At 38.1% G+C, this 17,913-nt stretch overlaps 1 protein-coding gene across 13 annotated transcripts in view; it reads left to right on the forward strand.

Moving 5' to 3' along the window:
- The window catches only part of NIN (ninein), a 155,051-nt gene that overhangs the window by 86,532 nt on the left and 50,606 nt on the right, over window positions 1-17,913 (forward strand). For 11 of the 13 annotated variants that reach the window (XM_060174987.1, XM_060174993.1, XM_060174988.1 and 8 more), the window contains 9 exons: window positions 3,360-3,506; window positions 5,009-5,176; window positions 6,080-6,216; window positions 6,561-6,701; window positions 6,926-7,100; window positions 11,001-11,111; window positions 12,233-12,322; window positions 15,252-15,390; window positions 17,471-17,592. In XM_060174987.1, coding sequence (XP_060030970.1) covers window positions 3,360-3,506; window positions 5,009-5,176; window positions 6,080-6,216; window positions 6,561-6,701; window positions 6,926-7,100; window positions 11,001-11,111; window positions 12,233-12,322; window positions 15,252-15,390; window positions 17,471-17,592 — 1,230 coding nt within the window. The remainder of the gene's footprint in view (window positions 1-3,359; window positions 3,507-5,008; window positions 5,177-6,079; window positions 6,217-6,560; window positions 6,702-6,925; window positions 7,101-11,000; window positions 11,112-12,232; window positions 12,323-15,251; window positions 15,391-17,470; window positions 17,593-17,913) is intronic. The other 2 variants (XM_060174983.1, XM_060174985.1) reach the window with 2 other exon arrangements.

Raw genomic sequence — 17,913 nt, forward strand, 5'->3', positions numbered from 1 at the left:
ATTCTTTAACCCTCTGGAAGTATGGACCCAAGGTCATTGTGGGATACAGAAGGTTGAATGTCTGGCTTCTGTAGTTGCTTCCCTGCTGAACATGGGTGTTGACAGGTCGATCCATACTACCAGCCTGTCTCTCTCTTTCCCTAGTGGGGAAGAGCTCTGGGGAAGCGGAGCTCCAGGACACATTGGTGCTGTTGTCTGTCCAGAGAAGTCTGGTAGGCATCCTGCTAGCATCTGGAACCTGGTGGCTGAAAAGAGAGTTAACATACAAAGCCAAACAAATTGTTGACCAGTCATGGACCTAAAGGCTGGAATAGTGCAGATGAAAGGTTGGGGAGTCCTCCATTTTGTAGATAGCTAGTAGGCATATTTTAATTATATTCCAAAGGGCCTGGCTATACTAGTTTTGTTTTGTTTTTCTTTTTTCCCCTGAGCCTGAAATCTGATATGCCGGTGGATCAAGTTATTGTCTGGGGAGATGATGTCATAGTTGGAAAAAGGACCAGCAAGCTGGATCAGGGAAGAGAGTAGTTCCCTAAATGGGAAAGGGGTGTAAATATTGTTGATTGTAAACCCCATCGATTTGATGTGATCTGGCAGAGTCATTATCTTATGACTACAAGTAGTATACTGCTTTCCATAAGCAAGGACAATCTCAGGATGAAGGTAACCAACTATTATCCTGGGTGTCAAGTATGGTCCAAAAGCTATTCTTAAAATAATAATAATAACAATAATAATAGTAAATAAAAGATTTATTTATATTTATGGGATGGAGAAAAAGAACCAGAGCATCATTCTGGCATGTGCAATGCCAGGGATTGAACTCTGGACTTCATAATTGAAAATCCAATGCTTTATCCAGTGCGCCACCTCCTACGCTGCAGAAAGAGAAAGAACCAGAGCATCCCTCTAGTACATGCAGCACCAATGGATTGAATTCAGAACTTCATACCAAAAGCTATTCTGTATGGACTATATAGTATATTAAAATGTGAAGTTTTTGCTAGACTTTTTTTCTTATTTTCAAAAATTTGACTAAACTTATTTAAATCAGATTTTTCTAAAATTAGAAGACTTCTATTTTTCAACTTATACATATTGGGCAACTACCTCTCCCTCCTGCAAACAGACCTGGCTAGTTTATCCTGGGGAGTAAACTTAATCTCAGGGTTCTAGATGTAGCTCCTCACAGACTGCAAAGAGAATATCCCCAACACTCACTTGACTTCATTCTTTTCAGTCCAGCTCTGCTCACCCTCTCCTTCTTTTGACTCCACAGTTTTATTAAAAAATAATAATAAATTTTAAAAAATAGATCATTATGGAGCCGGGTGGTAGCACAGCAGGTTAAGCCACATGGCGTGAAGCATAAGGATCCCGGTTCAAGCCCCCTGCTCCCCACCTCCAGGGCGTCAATTCATAAGCAGTGAAGCAGATCTGCATGTGTCTGTCTTTCTCTCCCCCTCTCTGTCTTCTCCTCTCTTGATTTCCCTCTGTCCTATCCAACAACAATGACAGCAATAACAACAATAATGATAACAACAGCAATAAACAACAAGGACAACAAAAGGGAATATAATAGCCTCCAGGAGCAGTGGATTCATAGTGCAGGCACCAATCCCCAGCAAATAACCCTGAAGGCAAAAAAGAAAAATATATACATAGATCTTTATGGCGGCCAGATGGTGACTTACCAAATAGAGCACAAGCATTACCATGAGCAACGAACCAAGTTCAAGCCTCTATCCCCCCCGTGCAGTGCTGCAAGTATCTTTCCTTCTCTGTGTCATCCTCTAGCAAAAAGAAAGAGAAAGGGTGGGGGTGGGGATAGCCACCAATAATGGTGAAGTCATGATGGCACAGAGCCCTAGCAGTAACCCTGGTGTCAAAAATAAATTATTTTTTTATGAGAACAGTTAGCACACTTTAGCACATACAATGCTGGAGATCAAACTTAGGACCTCATGCTTACAACTCCCAGGCTTTATTAGACATACCACCTCCCCAACGATAACCCCAGACTTTTTATACCAGAGTCCGCAGTTAGACAAAATCCATAGTGACTTTTACTTTGTATATTGGAAGCATGTTCCTGTAGACAAATCTTAACACCCCAAAATAAAGACTTCCACTGCCATGCCAGGAAGAAGAGGTCTTTACTTTCCTCCCTATTCTGTAGTGTGAGTGATTCACACTGCTTTATCTGTCTTCTATTGTTCTGCTGACAAGCCATCTCTTAGGTATTCTCTAAACAGGCTTATACTGAGGTCTTCTTCCACCAGACATATTGAGGGCTACTTCATTACTGTCAAAGGCTGCAAAGAAGACAAGGAAAAGTCCATTCTCTCTCTCTTTATAAGACAGAGACAGACAGGAAAGGAAAGCACATCACTGAATCTTCCTTCAATGCAGTGGGGGCTGGGCTCAAACCTAGATCACTCACACGACAACAGTGCACTATCCAAAGAAGCTGTTTTGCTGGCCCTCCATTCTCTTTATATTTCTTGAAACCCCTCTAGTGTACACAGAGAGAGTTCTTTATCGAATCTGTGTTTCTTCTGTTCTAAAGCACTAAAACAGAAAAAATCAAACAAATACAGGTTCTAAATCCAAATACATGGGTTTTATTTAGACCCAAACTCTTGGGTCTTTGTGGTGTGCTCCAAGACCAAATCCTGCTTTGGCTAACATAACAATGTCAAGAAATCAGTATAAGTAAAATACCACAATTAGGGAGTCGGGCGGTAGCGCAGCGGGTTAAGTATACGTGGCACCAAGCTCAAGGACCAGTGTAAGGATCCCGGTTTGAGCCCCTGGCTCCCCACCTGCAGGGGAGTCGCTTTATAGGCAGTGAAGCAGGTCTGTAGGTGTTTATCATTCTCTCTCCTCTCTGTCTTCCCCTCTCTCCATTTCTCTCTGTCCTATCCAATAACAATATCAATAACAACAACAATAATAGCTACAATAAAAAACAAGGGCAACAAAAAGGAAAATAAATAAATAAATGTTTTTTTAAATTAAAAAAAGAACAAATACCACAATTACTGCAGTATAATGGTTGAATGAATGCACAACTGATTTCTGTTGTTATAACATTAAGAAGCTATACAATTATATCTTAATCTGTACTTCAGAGATTTTACAGTACTACAAATTCATGGAATATTAAAAAGTTGTTTTAGAATAAAGTTTGTGTGAGAGAGTAGAGAAATAGAAAGGAAAATGAATTCCATGACTAGAAGGGCATACTTCTGGAGTTTGTGATCAAAAGTAACGCCAGTTTTTATTAGACAGAAGTATACTTTCAACCTTGCATATTTGGAGTGAAATATTTAAAATACGTGATTGTGCCTTTCTAGATGCTTGAAGAAGTCTTTCATAATCTTAACCCTACTGGAACAATGAGTGTAGAAGATTTTTTCTACAACTTATTTAAAAATGGAAAATCCCTTACACCATCAGCATCTACTCCATATAGACAACTGAAAAGGCACCTCTCCATGCAGGTAAAAAACAAATAGAAAATTGGGGGGGGTTGTTTGTTTTTTGGGTTTTTGTTTGTGAATAGAAGTTACCCCCACCTGAATAATTGATTCTATTAGTGATTTAATAATGACCAACAAGATTATGGGATAAAAGAGATACAATTCCACACAGTTCCCACCACCAAAGTTTCACACCCTCCACTGGAAGCTTCCCTATTCATTTTTTCCCTCTAGGAGTATGGACATCTTTTAAAAAATTTATTTATAAAAATGGAAATATTGACAAGACCATAGGATAAGAGAGGTATAATTCCACACAGTTCCTACCACCAGAGCTCCGTATCCCATCCCCTCTCTTGAAAGCTTTCCTCTTCTTTATCCCTCTGGGAGTGTGTACCCAGGATCACTGGGGAGTACAGAAGGTGGAAGGTCTGGCTTCTGTAATTGCTTCTCTGCTGGACATGGGCATTGGTAGGTCAATCCATATCCCCAGATTATCTCTATCTTCCCCTAGTTGGGTAGGACTCTGGAGAGGTGGAGTTCCAGGACACAATTGATGAGGTTGTCTGCCCAGGTCCGGTTGGCGTCATAGTAGCATCTGTAACTTGGTGGCTGAAAGGCAGTAAGATATAAAACAGAACAAATTGTCAAATAATCAGGAACCTAAAGGCAATAATATTGCAGATGACAATTTGTGGTCTCCATTTTGGAAAAAGCTAGTAGGTCTATTTTAGGTATATTCCAAGGGGCTCATGACTTTACTAATTTTTGCCTAAGCCCAACAATTTACATGCAGGTGGACCAAAGGCTATCTGGGGAGATGGTGTCAGAGTTGGGAAGAGGACTAGAAAGCTGGATCAGGGAAGAGAGTAAGCTCCCAAATACAGGAATATGGACATCTTTTTAGTAACTTAGCATGGCAGACTATAGGACGATTTAGGGAGGAAGGTTACAAAAAAGAGCAAAGAAATGCAAGCTCAACCTTCTCCATTAATTATCATTTCCTCATAAAACAGCAAATATTTTGAGAGGCAGTCACACTAGGTTTTGTTAAGCTAAGGAAGGAACTGGTTGTTAAATTAACATGAAACCTATGAAATTTGAATAATTCTAATGAATTAACCAACCCAATGTCTGAAGAAAAACACTGGAAGGAAAGAAAATAAAAGTAAGAAAAAGAAAATGCAGCCCACTTGAAGGAAAATTTGGGCTTAAGAAGCAGTCATAAATTACAGAGTGATAAGACAACTCACTAATTGTGCTCCTTAGGTTACCTGTGAACCAGAAGTAACCTGATGTTAAGACACAGTTTATCTATGTCAAGGGACTCTACTAGATCTGTTGTTTATAATAAGCCTTGTACTCTTGGAAAAAGAGGATTAAAGGGTATATGACTTGCTTGTCTCACAGTGAAAATTAGAGAAACTTACCATCTGCCCAATGTGGTCAAGACTGATCATATTCGGTCTTGATCAACTTTCTGTTGATATGCCAAATTTTCTCAAGTCTCTTTCTTCTTCCAGTCCTTTGATGAGAGTGGGAGACGTACCACAACTCCATCAGCCATGACAAGTACTATTGGTTTTCGTGTCTTCTCCTGCCTTGATGATGGGATGGGTTATGCATCAGTGGAGAAACTACTGGACACCTGGCAGGAAGAGGGCATTGAGAATAGTCAGGAGATCCTGAAGGTGTGGCAACTACTATGGGAGAATATGACAAGTGGAGGATGAGTTTTATAGGGGGGGGCAGGGCTTGAAACTGGTTTTATTTGATTTCTCCTTAATAATTCTATTCACAGGATCTTAGAGATAAGGGAACAAGGGTTGATAGCATAATGGTTATGCAAAGAATTTTGTGCCTGAGGCTGTGAAATCCCAGGTTCAGTCCCATAAGCCAGTGCTGAGCAGTGCTCTGGTTTAAAATTTTAAAAAAGTGAGATAAGGGGTAATTTTTCCTAATCCCTTTAGCCAAAAGTCTGTTGCTTACTACTTCCCATGTTTGTTCATCCTAAATGTAGAAAATAGACCTTGGATACCTGTGGCCCCAAGTCAGTCCGTGATTCCACATGTGCCAGAACTGAGTAATACTGTGTTCTATCAACTGGCCTCTTTCATAAAATTAATAAGTCTTTTTTAAAGAACTTAAAAAAGAAAGAATGCTTTGATCTATATTCTAAGAATGAGAGTTATACTACTACAGGTACTTATAGTGCAGAAAAAATTTTTTTAAAGAATTTATTTATTCATGAGAAAGATAGGAGGAGAGTATATGTGCTACTGGGGATCGAACTCAGGACCTCATGGTTGAGAATCCAGTGCTATATCCATTGCACCACCTCCCAGACCTCAGAAAACATTTTTTAAACTTACAAATAACCATACTGTGGTTTTCTTAGAACTTAGTTATAACAGGAATAGTGTTAATATACACTCCTAATTTAAAAAAAAAACAAAACTTAGTTACATTCTAGATTGAAGATTATCCCTTAGCAACCACTGGAGAAATCTAATATGTAACTTCAGGTCTGTAAATCTGCACATTTTCTGCTGTCAGAGAATAGAACTTGTGATTGTCTTAAACTTGTTTTCTAGACCTTGGATTTCAGCCTTGATGGAAATGTCAACTTGACAGAATTAACCCTGGCTTTAGAAAATGAGCTTTTGGTCACCAAGAACAGCATTCACCAAGCAGCTCTGGCCAGCTTTAAGGCCGAGATACGACATTTGCTGTGAGTTGAGCACAAGGTTCACCTACCAGTCCATCTCTTTTTCAACTTGTTCAACAAGTCATTCAGATGCCTGTGGCAAAACATTTTTCCAATCTACATGTAACTGAGACCAGCCTCCTATCATGTCATTATTGCATAAGTCTTTCTTAAACTATCAGAGAATGAAGTAAAGCTCAGATTTACATGTGGGATTTAGAAGGGCTCTGTGTAATGTCTTTTTATTTTGGAAAAGTTTTCTTTTTTTTTTTAGTTTTGTTTTTCTACTAAAGCAAAAAGAAAGCTTTTGGAGATCTATTGATTGTTTAGAATAGTTTCTTCTTAACTAAATTTATTTCTGATTCTAGAGAGCGAGTTGATCAGGTGGTCAGAGAAAAAGAGAAGCTACGGTCAGATCTGGACAAGGCTGAGAAACTCAAGTCCCAGATGGCCTCAGAAGTGGATGATCACCATGCAGCCTTAGAGCGGCGGAATGAGTACAACCTCAGGTGAGGCTGGGATGGCCAGTTCCTACTTTCCCTTCACCTTAGCCAACTAATTGGCTGCGCCTGACTGAATGAATTTAAGTATGGCCATCCCTAAGTGAAAGCAGAACATATTTTATGCTTTCTTAAGGATCTTCCAATTTTTTAGATCCTTCTAATCCGATTGGCATTTGTATAGGGCACTCTGGGGGATTTGATAGCATCTTGTTGGTCTTTTCTCCTCACAGGAAACTGGATGAAGAATACAAGGAGCGCACAGTTGCCTTAAAGTGTGAACTCCAAAAGGAGAGAGAACAACTTTTGCAGCAAGTGGGAAAGCAGCGTTCAGAATTTGAGCAGGAAATTGAAAAGGCAAAAACAGAAGAGAACTATATCCGGGACCGGCTTGCCCTCTCTTTAAAGGTAATATTATGTGGGGGTAGGCACTCAGTTAAGCGCACTTAGAACTTAGCATAAGGACCTGCACAAAGAACCAAGTTTGAGCCCCTGATCCCCACTGGCAGTGGGGACACTTCACAAGTGGTGAAGCAGGTCTGCAGATGTCTGTCTTCCTCTCTCCCTTTCTATCTCCCACTCCCCCTCTCAATTTATCTCTCCTGTTGAATAAAATGGGGGAAGGGGAAAATGGCACCAGAACATTGAATTTATAGTGCTGTCACCAAGCCCCAACAATAACCTGGAAGCAAAAAAAAAAAAAAAAAAATTGTGTGGTCTATGTCCCTGCTATAGATAGACCATTGAAAGTCATAGCTCCAGATGGGGGTATGGATGGAGGTTCACCTGGTTAAGCACACACATTACAGTGCACAAGGACATGAATTCAAGTCCCCCCACACACCCCCAACTGCAGGGGGTAAGATTTGCAACTGGTAAGGCAGGTCTGTAGGTATCTCTCTCCCTCTCTGTCTTCTCCTTCCCTCTTTATTTCTGACTGACTCTATCCAATAAATAAATAAAGTAATAAATTGTTAAAGAAAGTTATAGCTCGGGTGAGAGTAGATAGCATAATGGTTATACAAAAAGACTTCTGTGCCTGAGACTCTGATGTCCCAGATTTAATACCCAGCATCATATGATCATCAGCCAAAGCTAATCAGTGCTCTGGTTAAAAAAAAAAAAAAAAAAGTCATAGCTCCATAAGAGGCCTAGTCTGCACAGGCTCAGTCTGAAATTTCATTAAGATTTGTCTAACTAGATCATGACAGGGCAGGGCTCCTGTTAGGATCTAAATTTGGGGGCTATCCAGGCATTTTGACTGCCCAGTATTGATTAGTGATCTTGTCATTTCTGACTTGGGAAGGCTGCACTGGGTCTTCAGGACTATTTGGCAATTGGCTGGTGACTATCCCTTCCCTAATCCCCTTCTGAACAGATGGCCTTGTCTGCCATTGCACAGAGGCCATCATCTTTGTTTCTCTGCTACCATATATACTTTTTCTTTTATACATCCCCCTATGTTAGTAGTGATGATATTAGAGGAAGTGATCCTTATTGATAGCCCAAAATGCATCTCAGACTTGTCCCCTTCCTCTCCTTTCCACAACCTCTAAATAGGTTCAGAACTCAGCATGATTTCTCAGTCTACTATCATGCAGTCTTTTCTTAGTCTTATCCAACTCCCATTTGGCCAGGTGAGGTACTTGACTGGAGAACACCTACAGTCATACTCTTATCCTCTGTGAAAGTATAGCGTGGTGATGAAGGCACCGAAGGGCTGTCCTCATGACATTCTAACCTCAGTTCTTGCCACTAGCACTTCATGCCAAACCGACACCTACCATCAGTTATCTTTGCTTCCTGATGGCCTTTCATATGCCTTCTCTGTCTTATCCAACACTGCAGACCAAATTACTTCTTCTTTCTCATTGCACTCTTTTCTCTTGCCAGCAAAGAGCACAATCTTAGTCACACCGTAGATAATTGTCTCTCTGCCCCTAGTCCAGAGTATGTACTCTCTGTGGCCAGTAACAGATTCTGATTGGCAGGTATCCAGAGCATTGGCACAGGCCTGATTGCTCCTGATCATCCTGACTTCTACATTTAATAGATCTTGAAAGACTAGAGCTGTAAGATTGGCATTTTGGGAGAAGGTAGCATTATTTAAATGTTAAGTACATTCTTTTCATTCCATGTTACTATGTGAGGATGTGAACTAGAATATATTAAAAATATACTGACTGAATTCTTTTGGCAAAATGTACTCTGCAAATTATGTTTTTCCAGTTAACCTTTAACATTGGCATATAAATTGTCAAATGGCATGTCTCTGTGGTTTTTTAGTGTTTTTCTTTACAAATGTGGATAAGAAGCTCACTAGGGGGCAGGGCTGGGCGGTGGCACAGTGGGTTATGCACACATAGTACAAAGCACAAGAACCAGCAAAGGATCCCAGTTCAAGCACCCGACTCCCTACCTGTAGGGGGGTCTTCTCACAAGCAGTGAAGCAGGCCTGCAAGTATCTATCTTTCTCTCCCTCTCCCTATCTTCCCCTCCCATCTCAACTTCTCACTATCCTACCCAAAAATATATATTAAATAAAATAACAATTTAAAAGGTGACCACAGGAGCAGTGGGTTCATAGTGCAGTTACCAAGCACCAGCAATAACCCTGGAGGCAAAAAAAAAAAAAAGTTAACGAGTAAGTATTATTCGAAAGAAAATATTGTTTGTACAAGAAAAAACCCATTCATCTACTTTTATTATGCTTTTTTAATATTTTATTTATTTATTTTCCCTCTTGTTTCCCTTGTTTGTTTTTTTATTGTTGTTGTAGTTATTATTATTGTTGTTGATGTCATCATTGTTACATAGGATAGAGAGAAATGGAGAGTGGAGGGAGAGACAGAGAGGGGGAGAGAAAGATAGACGTCTGTGAAGCAACTCCCCTGCAGGTGGGGATCTGGGGGCTCAAACCAGCATCTTTAAGCCGGTCCTTGCACTTTGCACCACATGCACTTAACCCGCTACACTAACACCCAACTCCTGTCTTATTATGTTATTATAATAACTTTAAGCTTGTACAAATTATGAAAAAGCTATGTGTACTTTTTTTTATGAGGTTTAAGAATGTATATTTATAACAGACAAAGATGAATACAGTGATGATATGAGGGGAATAAAATGGTTAAGTCAAATTGTTGCTGGGACTTACAAGGAATTGTCCTGTATACATTTTTTTTCCTTTTGGTCTCTGGAAGTCACATTTGATAGGTTATAGATTCTTGAATTGTTTTGAAGGACATTCCAGGGAATCTATTTTCCTAGTTTTTACATTAAAAAAAAATTTATACAATAAAAATACCCACAAGACCATAGGATAAGAGGGTTACAATATTTATATTTTCTGAAAAATATCTCTAGTGGGGGCAAATAAAATAATGGTTATGCAAATAGTTTCTCATGCCTGAAGCTCTGAAGTCCCAGGTTCAATGTTCATGTTTCTTTGGTTTGCTTATCCGCCCCCTTTCTTGCATCATCTCAGAAAGAGAAGCAGCAAGTCTCCAAGTCTGTATCAAATTACATCCACAAATGCATCAAATATCATGCTTTTCTCATTAAAATGCAACAGATACCATATTGTGTTGAAAATGTTGCAGTCATCTTTTAACACGTGTGGCTAGCCAGATGTGAAGCTTTTTTTTTTTTTTTTTTTTTTTTTTACGAGAGCACTACTTAACTCTGTCTCTTGGTGGTGCAGTGTACTGAACATTGAACCTATGTGTACTTTTTATATCTTGAAACCAAAATAAAGTTATAAATTAAGTATAAACCAAACTATTCATTTATAATCACTAAAAGAAAATTTATTAGAATTATTCTAATTTTTATAGTTTCTCTAAGATCTGTTTTGCTGAGTTAAACCATATATGTAATTTCAAATAGCTACATTAAAAGCAAAAAAAGGGTGAAATTAATCTTAGGTCATTTTATTTATCTTGTCACATAAAAACAATACACAAAAATATTTTTTACTTATTTTACATTTTTGGTAGTAACTCATCAAAATCTGATGAGTGTTTAACTCTTATATCACATCTCAGCTTGTATTCTACAAATTCCAAATGCATAATATACAGATGTCCCTAGAAAGCACCGTTCTATATATTTAAAAAAAAAGGAAATAATCTTTTGGATTATCAGATAAATATAAGTTTTTCAGTATTCCCTTTTCTCTATTCTAATCTGTAGCTTTCAAGGCAAGTAAGTTTTCTCAATTTAGGATATTCATTTATAAATTGTATAAAGTAGTACAATTTTTTGTCTTACATCTGTGCCACATTTAATTTTCATAAATTTCTTTAGGAAAACAGCCGTCTAGAAAATGAACTTATGGAAAATGCAGAGAAGTTGGCAGAGTATGAGAACCTAACTAACAAACTGCAGCGAAATTTGGAGAATGTGTTAACAGAAAAGGTAAATATGTGTAAATTTCATTTTCTGATATATAACCTCAAGTGGAGTTTATACAAAAGACTAAAGGCAGTATCACCAAGAAAATTTCTTTATTAAAAATAATTTTTATATTTCTTTTTAAAAATATGTATTTATTGGATAGAGACAAATTGAGAGGGATGGGAGAGGAAGAGGGGTGTGTACCTGCAGCATTGAATTTTCACTGCTTGCACTGAATTCACATTGCACTGCTTGCAATGAATTTTCATTCTTCTTGCTAGTAGGGACTGGGGGCTTGAATTGAGGTCCTTGTTCAAGGTAAGATGTATGCTTTATCAGGTGTACCACCACCTAACCTCTAGCCAAGAAAATTTTCACTAGGGAATCACAGGAGCTAGTGGAGTTCAAGTCAGAGCCACCACAATAAAGTGGTTATAGCAATAAAGCTAGTTGTCATGTGAACTTTTAAAATTTCCCAGCACTTAGAAAAGTTACACTTACACAGCATCCTGGGAGGTAGCTCAGTGAATAAACTATTGGACTCTCAAATATGAGGTTCTTAGTTCAATTTCCAGCATCACATAAGTGTTGCTCTGAATGTTCTGGTTCATGCTCTCTCTCTCCCCCCTCCCATCTTTGTCAAATAAATAATTTTGTTGGAGTTTACATACAAAGTCCTTTTGGAAGTATTATGTTTACACAATATTATACTCTGTTAAGTTTATGGTAGTACTTTATTTTTTTAAATGTTTATACATTAAATAAATGTGTCACAGAAATATAAAATGGCACATGCTATTGGCAAACTGATATTGATAAGTGCTTGAAGCAGGGTTCAAACCTTCAATTTATAAAGCACACACTTTTCACAGCACAATAAAACAAGGTATGCCTGCATTTAGGTAGCTAAAGAAAGCAGTAGGTTGTATGTGAGAAAAATATTGCATGGCAATGAGAAATGTTGCCTTTTCTCACTCCACTAAGTTTTTCGCATTACCCAGTTGGTGGTGTTTATACATAAATATCACATTCCTATCATCTTCAGGAGACTGGATGAATACCAAAACTGAGGCCATTGGCATATTATAGTTCATAGAAGGATACTTGGGGAAAATGACAGTTTCACCGTTTTTCTTTTCTAGTTTGGTGACCTTGATCCCAGCAGTGCTGAATTCTTTTTGCAAGAAGAGAGACTGACACAGATGAGAAATGAATATGAACAGCAGTGTAGGGTGAGTGACTGAGAAAAATTAGTAAGTGGAGGAGTCCCTGAATTCAAATCCTACTTCGTCATTTACTAGCTGAATAAGTCACACAAAAGTAGTTGGTACCTCAATTCTTCATCTACAAGATGGTAAAAATATTCAATAAAAGTACCCATCTAGTAGGGTTGTGAAGATTCAGTAAACAAATATATTTATAGTGCTTAGATCAGAGTCATGGTCATAGTAAGTACTTAGCAGGAATGTTAGCTGTTATTATTTAGTATTCTGAACTATTAAGAAATCATGTGCATTATAAGTCTGCTTTACTTAGGTCAGAAATTGCAAGGTGTAGAATAAAAATACCCTCCAAGTGGAGATATGTGGTCATGTTAATATATTTATTCCAAAATTAACCTTTCCTAATTGAGTGTTGCTGGCCCAATTTGATATATTTTGCTTTAGTTTTGTGTGTGTGGGGAGGGGTTGTTTTTGTTTTTTTTTTCAATAAATGTCCCTTTATTTACAAAGTAGAAAGGGAATAGACGTATGGTCCGGGAGGTGGCTCAGTGGATAAGACTTTGGACTCTCAAGCATGAGGTCCAGAGTTTGATCCCTGGCAGCACATATACCAGAGTGATGTCTGGTTCTTTCTCTCTCCTATCTTTCTCATAAATAAAAAAATATTTTTTAAATAAATAAATAAAGGGAATAGAAACCACTCAGGTCTTTATCTAGCAAATCATTACAAATTTCTACCAGAAGAGAAAAAAAATCTTTATAAATAATAAGAATTTTTTAAAGTAACTCCTCTAAAATTAGCAGTTGAGTTTTTTGTTTGTTTGTTTTTGTTTTTTTCTTAAACCACAAATTTACATGGTTGTTTGCAACGTAAGGTAATTGAGTTCTAACTTCCTTAGATAAAAACTGTACAGAAGGGAGTCGGGCAGTAGAGCAGCAGGTTAAGCACACGTAGCGCAAAGCTCAAGAACCAGCGTAAAGATCCCGGTTCAAGCCCCCGGCTCCACACCTGCAGGGGAGTCGCTTCACAAGCAGTGAGGCAGGTCCGCAGGTGTCTTTCTCTCCCCCTCTGTGTCTTCCCCTCCTCTCTCCATTTCTCTCTGTCCTATCCAACAATGACGACATCAATAACAACAACAATAATAATTACAACAGAAAAACAAGGGCAACTAAAGGGAATGAATAAATAATAAAAAAAATTTTTAAAAATCTATACAGAAATAAGGGAAGCAATCACCTGCTTATGAGTGGTCTCCTGGTTCATAGCATTGTCTTCTGAGGAAATACAGATTTAGTACAGATTTAAATTTAGATTAAATTTCATACAGATTTAGTAATATAGAAAAAGGAATTATTTCTGCTACTTTTTCAATTAAGTATTTGCTCTTGGTTCTACTCTAGTGGGGGTAGATAGCATAATGGTTATGCAAAGAGACTCTCATGCCTGAGGTTCTAAAGTCCCAGGTTCAATCCCCCACAGCTGGGCAGTGCTCTGGTGTTTCTCTCTCTCTTCTCTCTCTCTCTGTATCTCTCTCAAAATTAAATAAATAAAATATTTTTTTAAAAAAGAAAATAACTCTAAATAACTTTAATGATTTCATCAGTACAATCTGTCAATTCTAGCTCCAAAACCTGTTCACATCTTGATTCTCAGTATCATTATGTGCAGTGCAGTTTATCTGTTTGTAAAGTGTGCAGTTCAGGTTTTTTTGTATGTTCGCAAACTTGTGCAACCATTACCATATCAACTCTAGGACATTTTTATCATCTCAGAAAGAAACTCCACTCCATTTACCTAGAATCTTTCCCATGACTCTCAGCTTTAAGCAGTTTTTAATCTACTTTCTTCTATAGATTTGCCTTTTCTTTAAATTGCATATTAATAGAATCATACAATCTGTAGGTCTTTGTCTCACTGCCTTCAATTAGCATATTAGCTTTAGGGTCCATCCATGTTGTAGCAGATATCAATACTTTATTTCTGTCAATTGCTTAATAATATTCCATCATATGGCCATATAACACTTAATTTATATACTTACTAGTTGATGAGTGTTTGTCTTGGTTGTTATGAGTACTATTATTAAGATCTGTGCGCAAGCTTTGTGTGGTTGCATGTTTTCATTTCCTATGTTAAATGCCTGGGGGTGGAATTGTTGGGTCATATGTTTACTATGTTTACCCTTTGAAGAACTACCAAACAATTCCAAGGGATCTGTAGCATTTTATATTCCCATTAGTATGAGAGCTTCAAATTGTCCACACCCTTGCTAGCCATTGTTAACTATATCTTTTTGATTCTAGTCTTCCTAGGGAGTATGAGGTGGTATCAAACTGGTTTTAATTCGCTTTTCTCTGGTAGTTAATGCTGTTGAGCATCTTTTCATGTACTTGCTGGTCTAACTTCTTTGGAGAAATACCTTCTCAGATCCATGACCAAATTTTTTAATAGGTTGTCTCATCACTATCAGGTTGTAATAGTTCCTTAAGTATGTTAGTTACAAAATATATAACCTAAATACAGTTATGAGATAATTTGCAAGATGTATCCCATTCTGTGGATCAGCCTTTTACTTTCTTGATGATATCTTTCGAATCACAACAGTTCTTCATTTTGATGATGTCCAGTTTATCTAGTTTTTCTTTTATTCATTTTGCTATAAAACCAAAGTAGCTAATGAGTAGAATGCCTTCTTTGCCCTTTGTGCGGCCCAGCTTTGAACCCCAGTACCATATGCATAATACTGCAGTGGCATTGAGGGGAAGCTCCAATACTATGGTGTCTATCCCTTTCTGTCTGTCTATCTGTTAATATATCTGAGTGAAAAGTGATCTAGAATTGTGAAATGGTACATGTACAAGGCCCTGGCAGAACACACACACACACCCATATACACATGTCACACATCTAGGACTTGTGTTGCCTTTTTACCTCCAGGTATTACAAGACCAAGTGGATGAACTCCAGTCTGAGCTGGAAGAATTTCGTATGCAAGGCAAAGTACTAAGACTTCCCTTGCAGAACTCACTGTCAGAAGAACTTGATATTAACAGTGGTTGCATTGAACGTGACCAGGGTAAGCCCTTCAGACACCATCCTTTCAGAATCTGTCTTTGACTTTCAATTTTAGAACCGTGGTTGAATGTTAATTTTTGGCAATTGCACTGCCCCTGCCAAAAAAAAATTGCAAAACTATTTTACTTGTGGTCTGTTTTTCCATTTGTCCTTGAAGTCTTTTGCAAATATTCCATCTGATTCTAATATGTACTAACCAAGGAATGGAAAAGTCAAACCACAAAGGGTAATTTTCTTTGTTGAAAGAAATAACAACTGGTCACAAGTCTGAGAATTTAAACTTTGGAGTGTTAGGATTTAGACAGTGAGCTATTGCTGAACCTCTCTTTCTAAAAGAGCATTTAACTGGTATGACAATGGTTTTAGAGACTGGTCTAGCCAGAAACCACAGGGGTTTTGTTTGTTTGTTTGTTTTGTTTTTTAATGCTGGTTATGTTAAATATCTTCACTATCTCTGCAGAACAACAAATCTGTTAAACATTGGCTGACTGTTCCTTTAAGGAAGATTTTTAGTGTCAAGGTTGGAAGGCAGAATTGTATGGGAACCCTCCTATACTCACTACCAGTTCTCTTACTCTGTCTTGGTATCTTGTCTCTTCTCCATTGTGTTGAGTTTGAATTCCAAAAAAGGCTCAAGTTAAATTCTACTTGAGTTCCTGGATCTGTTTCTCCAGATCAGCTGTGATTGGAGGGTGGGAAGGGAGGTTGGAGTAATTGCTCATAGGAAATTGGAAATCCAGTGCTCTATAATAAAGGGTAACAGTTTGGTGGAAATTGAGGTGTGCTGATATCTTTCCTGGAGAGATGAAGAATTGTATCCCTTTGACAGTCTGGTAAATCAACATTTCCGCAATCAGTTGATTAAAAAGAATAAATTCTATGGCAGGCTAGCAGTACAGTGGGTACAGATCAGAAGGAATAAATTATTTTGTTATTCAGAATAGAAGTACACATTCTTATAAGGGTTGTTTATTCTTCTCACCTATTTTACTCAATAACAAGAAATTAGGGAATGAGTAGAAAAGTCAGTAAGTCTTTCACTGATTGTATATCTGTAGTCTGTTGTCTTAACTATACATAGTGTAAGAATGGAGCCCACTAGTGGTATCTACATCTCAAAGGGTTTTCTGGACTTTTCCATAGATGACCAGTTATTAGTTCTTCTCGTGGGTATGTGAGACTACACCATCATGCAGCAGTTTATTCCTAATTATCACTTTTCATTTTGGGACATGCCATGATACATGAAGAGAAAGCCCAAAGAAAAAAATATCAACCCCAAATGATAGTAATAAGCCCTTTCTCCCATCTGCCTATATACCGAAAGGTCATGAAATATTTCCTCCTGGTCATGAAATATTTTTTGGATCCTCTACAAAATTTTCAGTTTAGTATTAGATATAATCATTGTCTCTATGTATTAGTTTAGTCTTTAACTTTTGCTTCACATTTCCAGTGTCCTTCTTAATCATCTTGAGTAGTTTCAGAGAACTTATACAGATGAATGGAGAATCACCCCACACACATACCCAACTGCCTATATCCAGGTCCTTTGATTTAATTTTGGATGGGAGTTCTGCCTCCACTATAAGATATATATATAGTACAATAATCAGTCTTCTGTAATGTTGAGTGATACCCTGCCCCATCAAGTTCACTTTTTAAGGCAGCATAACAGCAAGTGTATTGATAATTTGTTCTCCTGCCTCTTTGCTCCTCTATTTACTGTCACTCTGCATTTGTCAGGTAGCTAGAAGGCTGCAGAACTTTCACTAGAAGAGGGAAACCTTAAGCAATAGTTTCCACATCTGCCCCCACCTACTGTTACAAAATGATGGGTTCTGCTAAGGTTTGGTGAACTGCCTGCATGTGAAAGACTAGTCCACCTTCATTTGTCCTTACTTTCCTTAATGCTTGAAAGCAAACAGGGCTCCATTTGGCCTTCATTGTTTTCCTAGTAGGTCACATCAGTAGCGATTTATGAAGAAAAATTCCTTATTTAAACTCGTTTTTCTCCTCAGTCCCAGTTGTATTTATTGAAAAAAACTGTTGCAACATCAGTGACTCCCTTGTATTTTCAGGGTTTGGCTCTGAAGAGTGCAATCCATTGAATCTGAGCATCGAGGCTGAGCTGGTCATTGAACAGATGAAAGAGCAACACCACAGGGAGTTGTATTGTCTACGAATAGAGCTTGAGGATAAAGTAAGTTGTTGTTGTTGTTTTTTTCTTTAATTGCCACAGGGATTATGATTGGGACTTGGTGCCTTCACAACAAATCCACCACTCCAGGCAGCCATTTCCCCCCTCCCTCTTTCTATCTTTCTCTCTCTCTTTTTTTTTTCTTTCACTGGACAGAGAGGAATTGAAAGAGGAGATAGGGAGAGAGATAGAGAGACACCTGCAGCCTGCTTCACCACTCATGAAGCCCCCCCACACACACACACACACACAGGTGTGGACCAGGGGTTTGAACCCTGGTCCCTGCACACGGTAACTTGTGTGCTCTGCTGGTTGTGCTACCAC

This window comes from Erinaceus europaeus, chromosome 16 (assembly GCF_950295315.1).
Source record: "Erinaceus europaeus chromosome 16, mEriEur2.1, whole genome shotgun sequence".
Taxonomy (NCBI): domain Eukaryota; kingdom Metazoa; phylum Chordata; class Mammalia; order Eulipotyphla; family Erinaceidae; genus Erinaceus; species Erinaceus europaeus.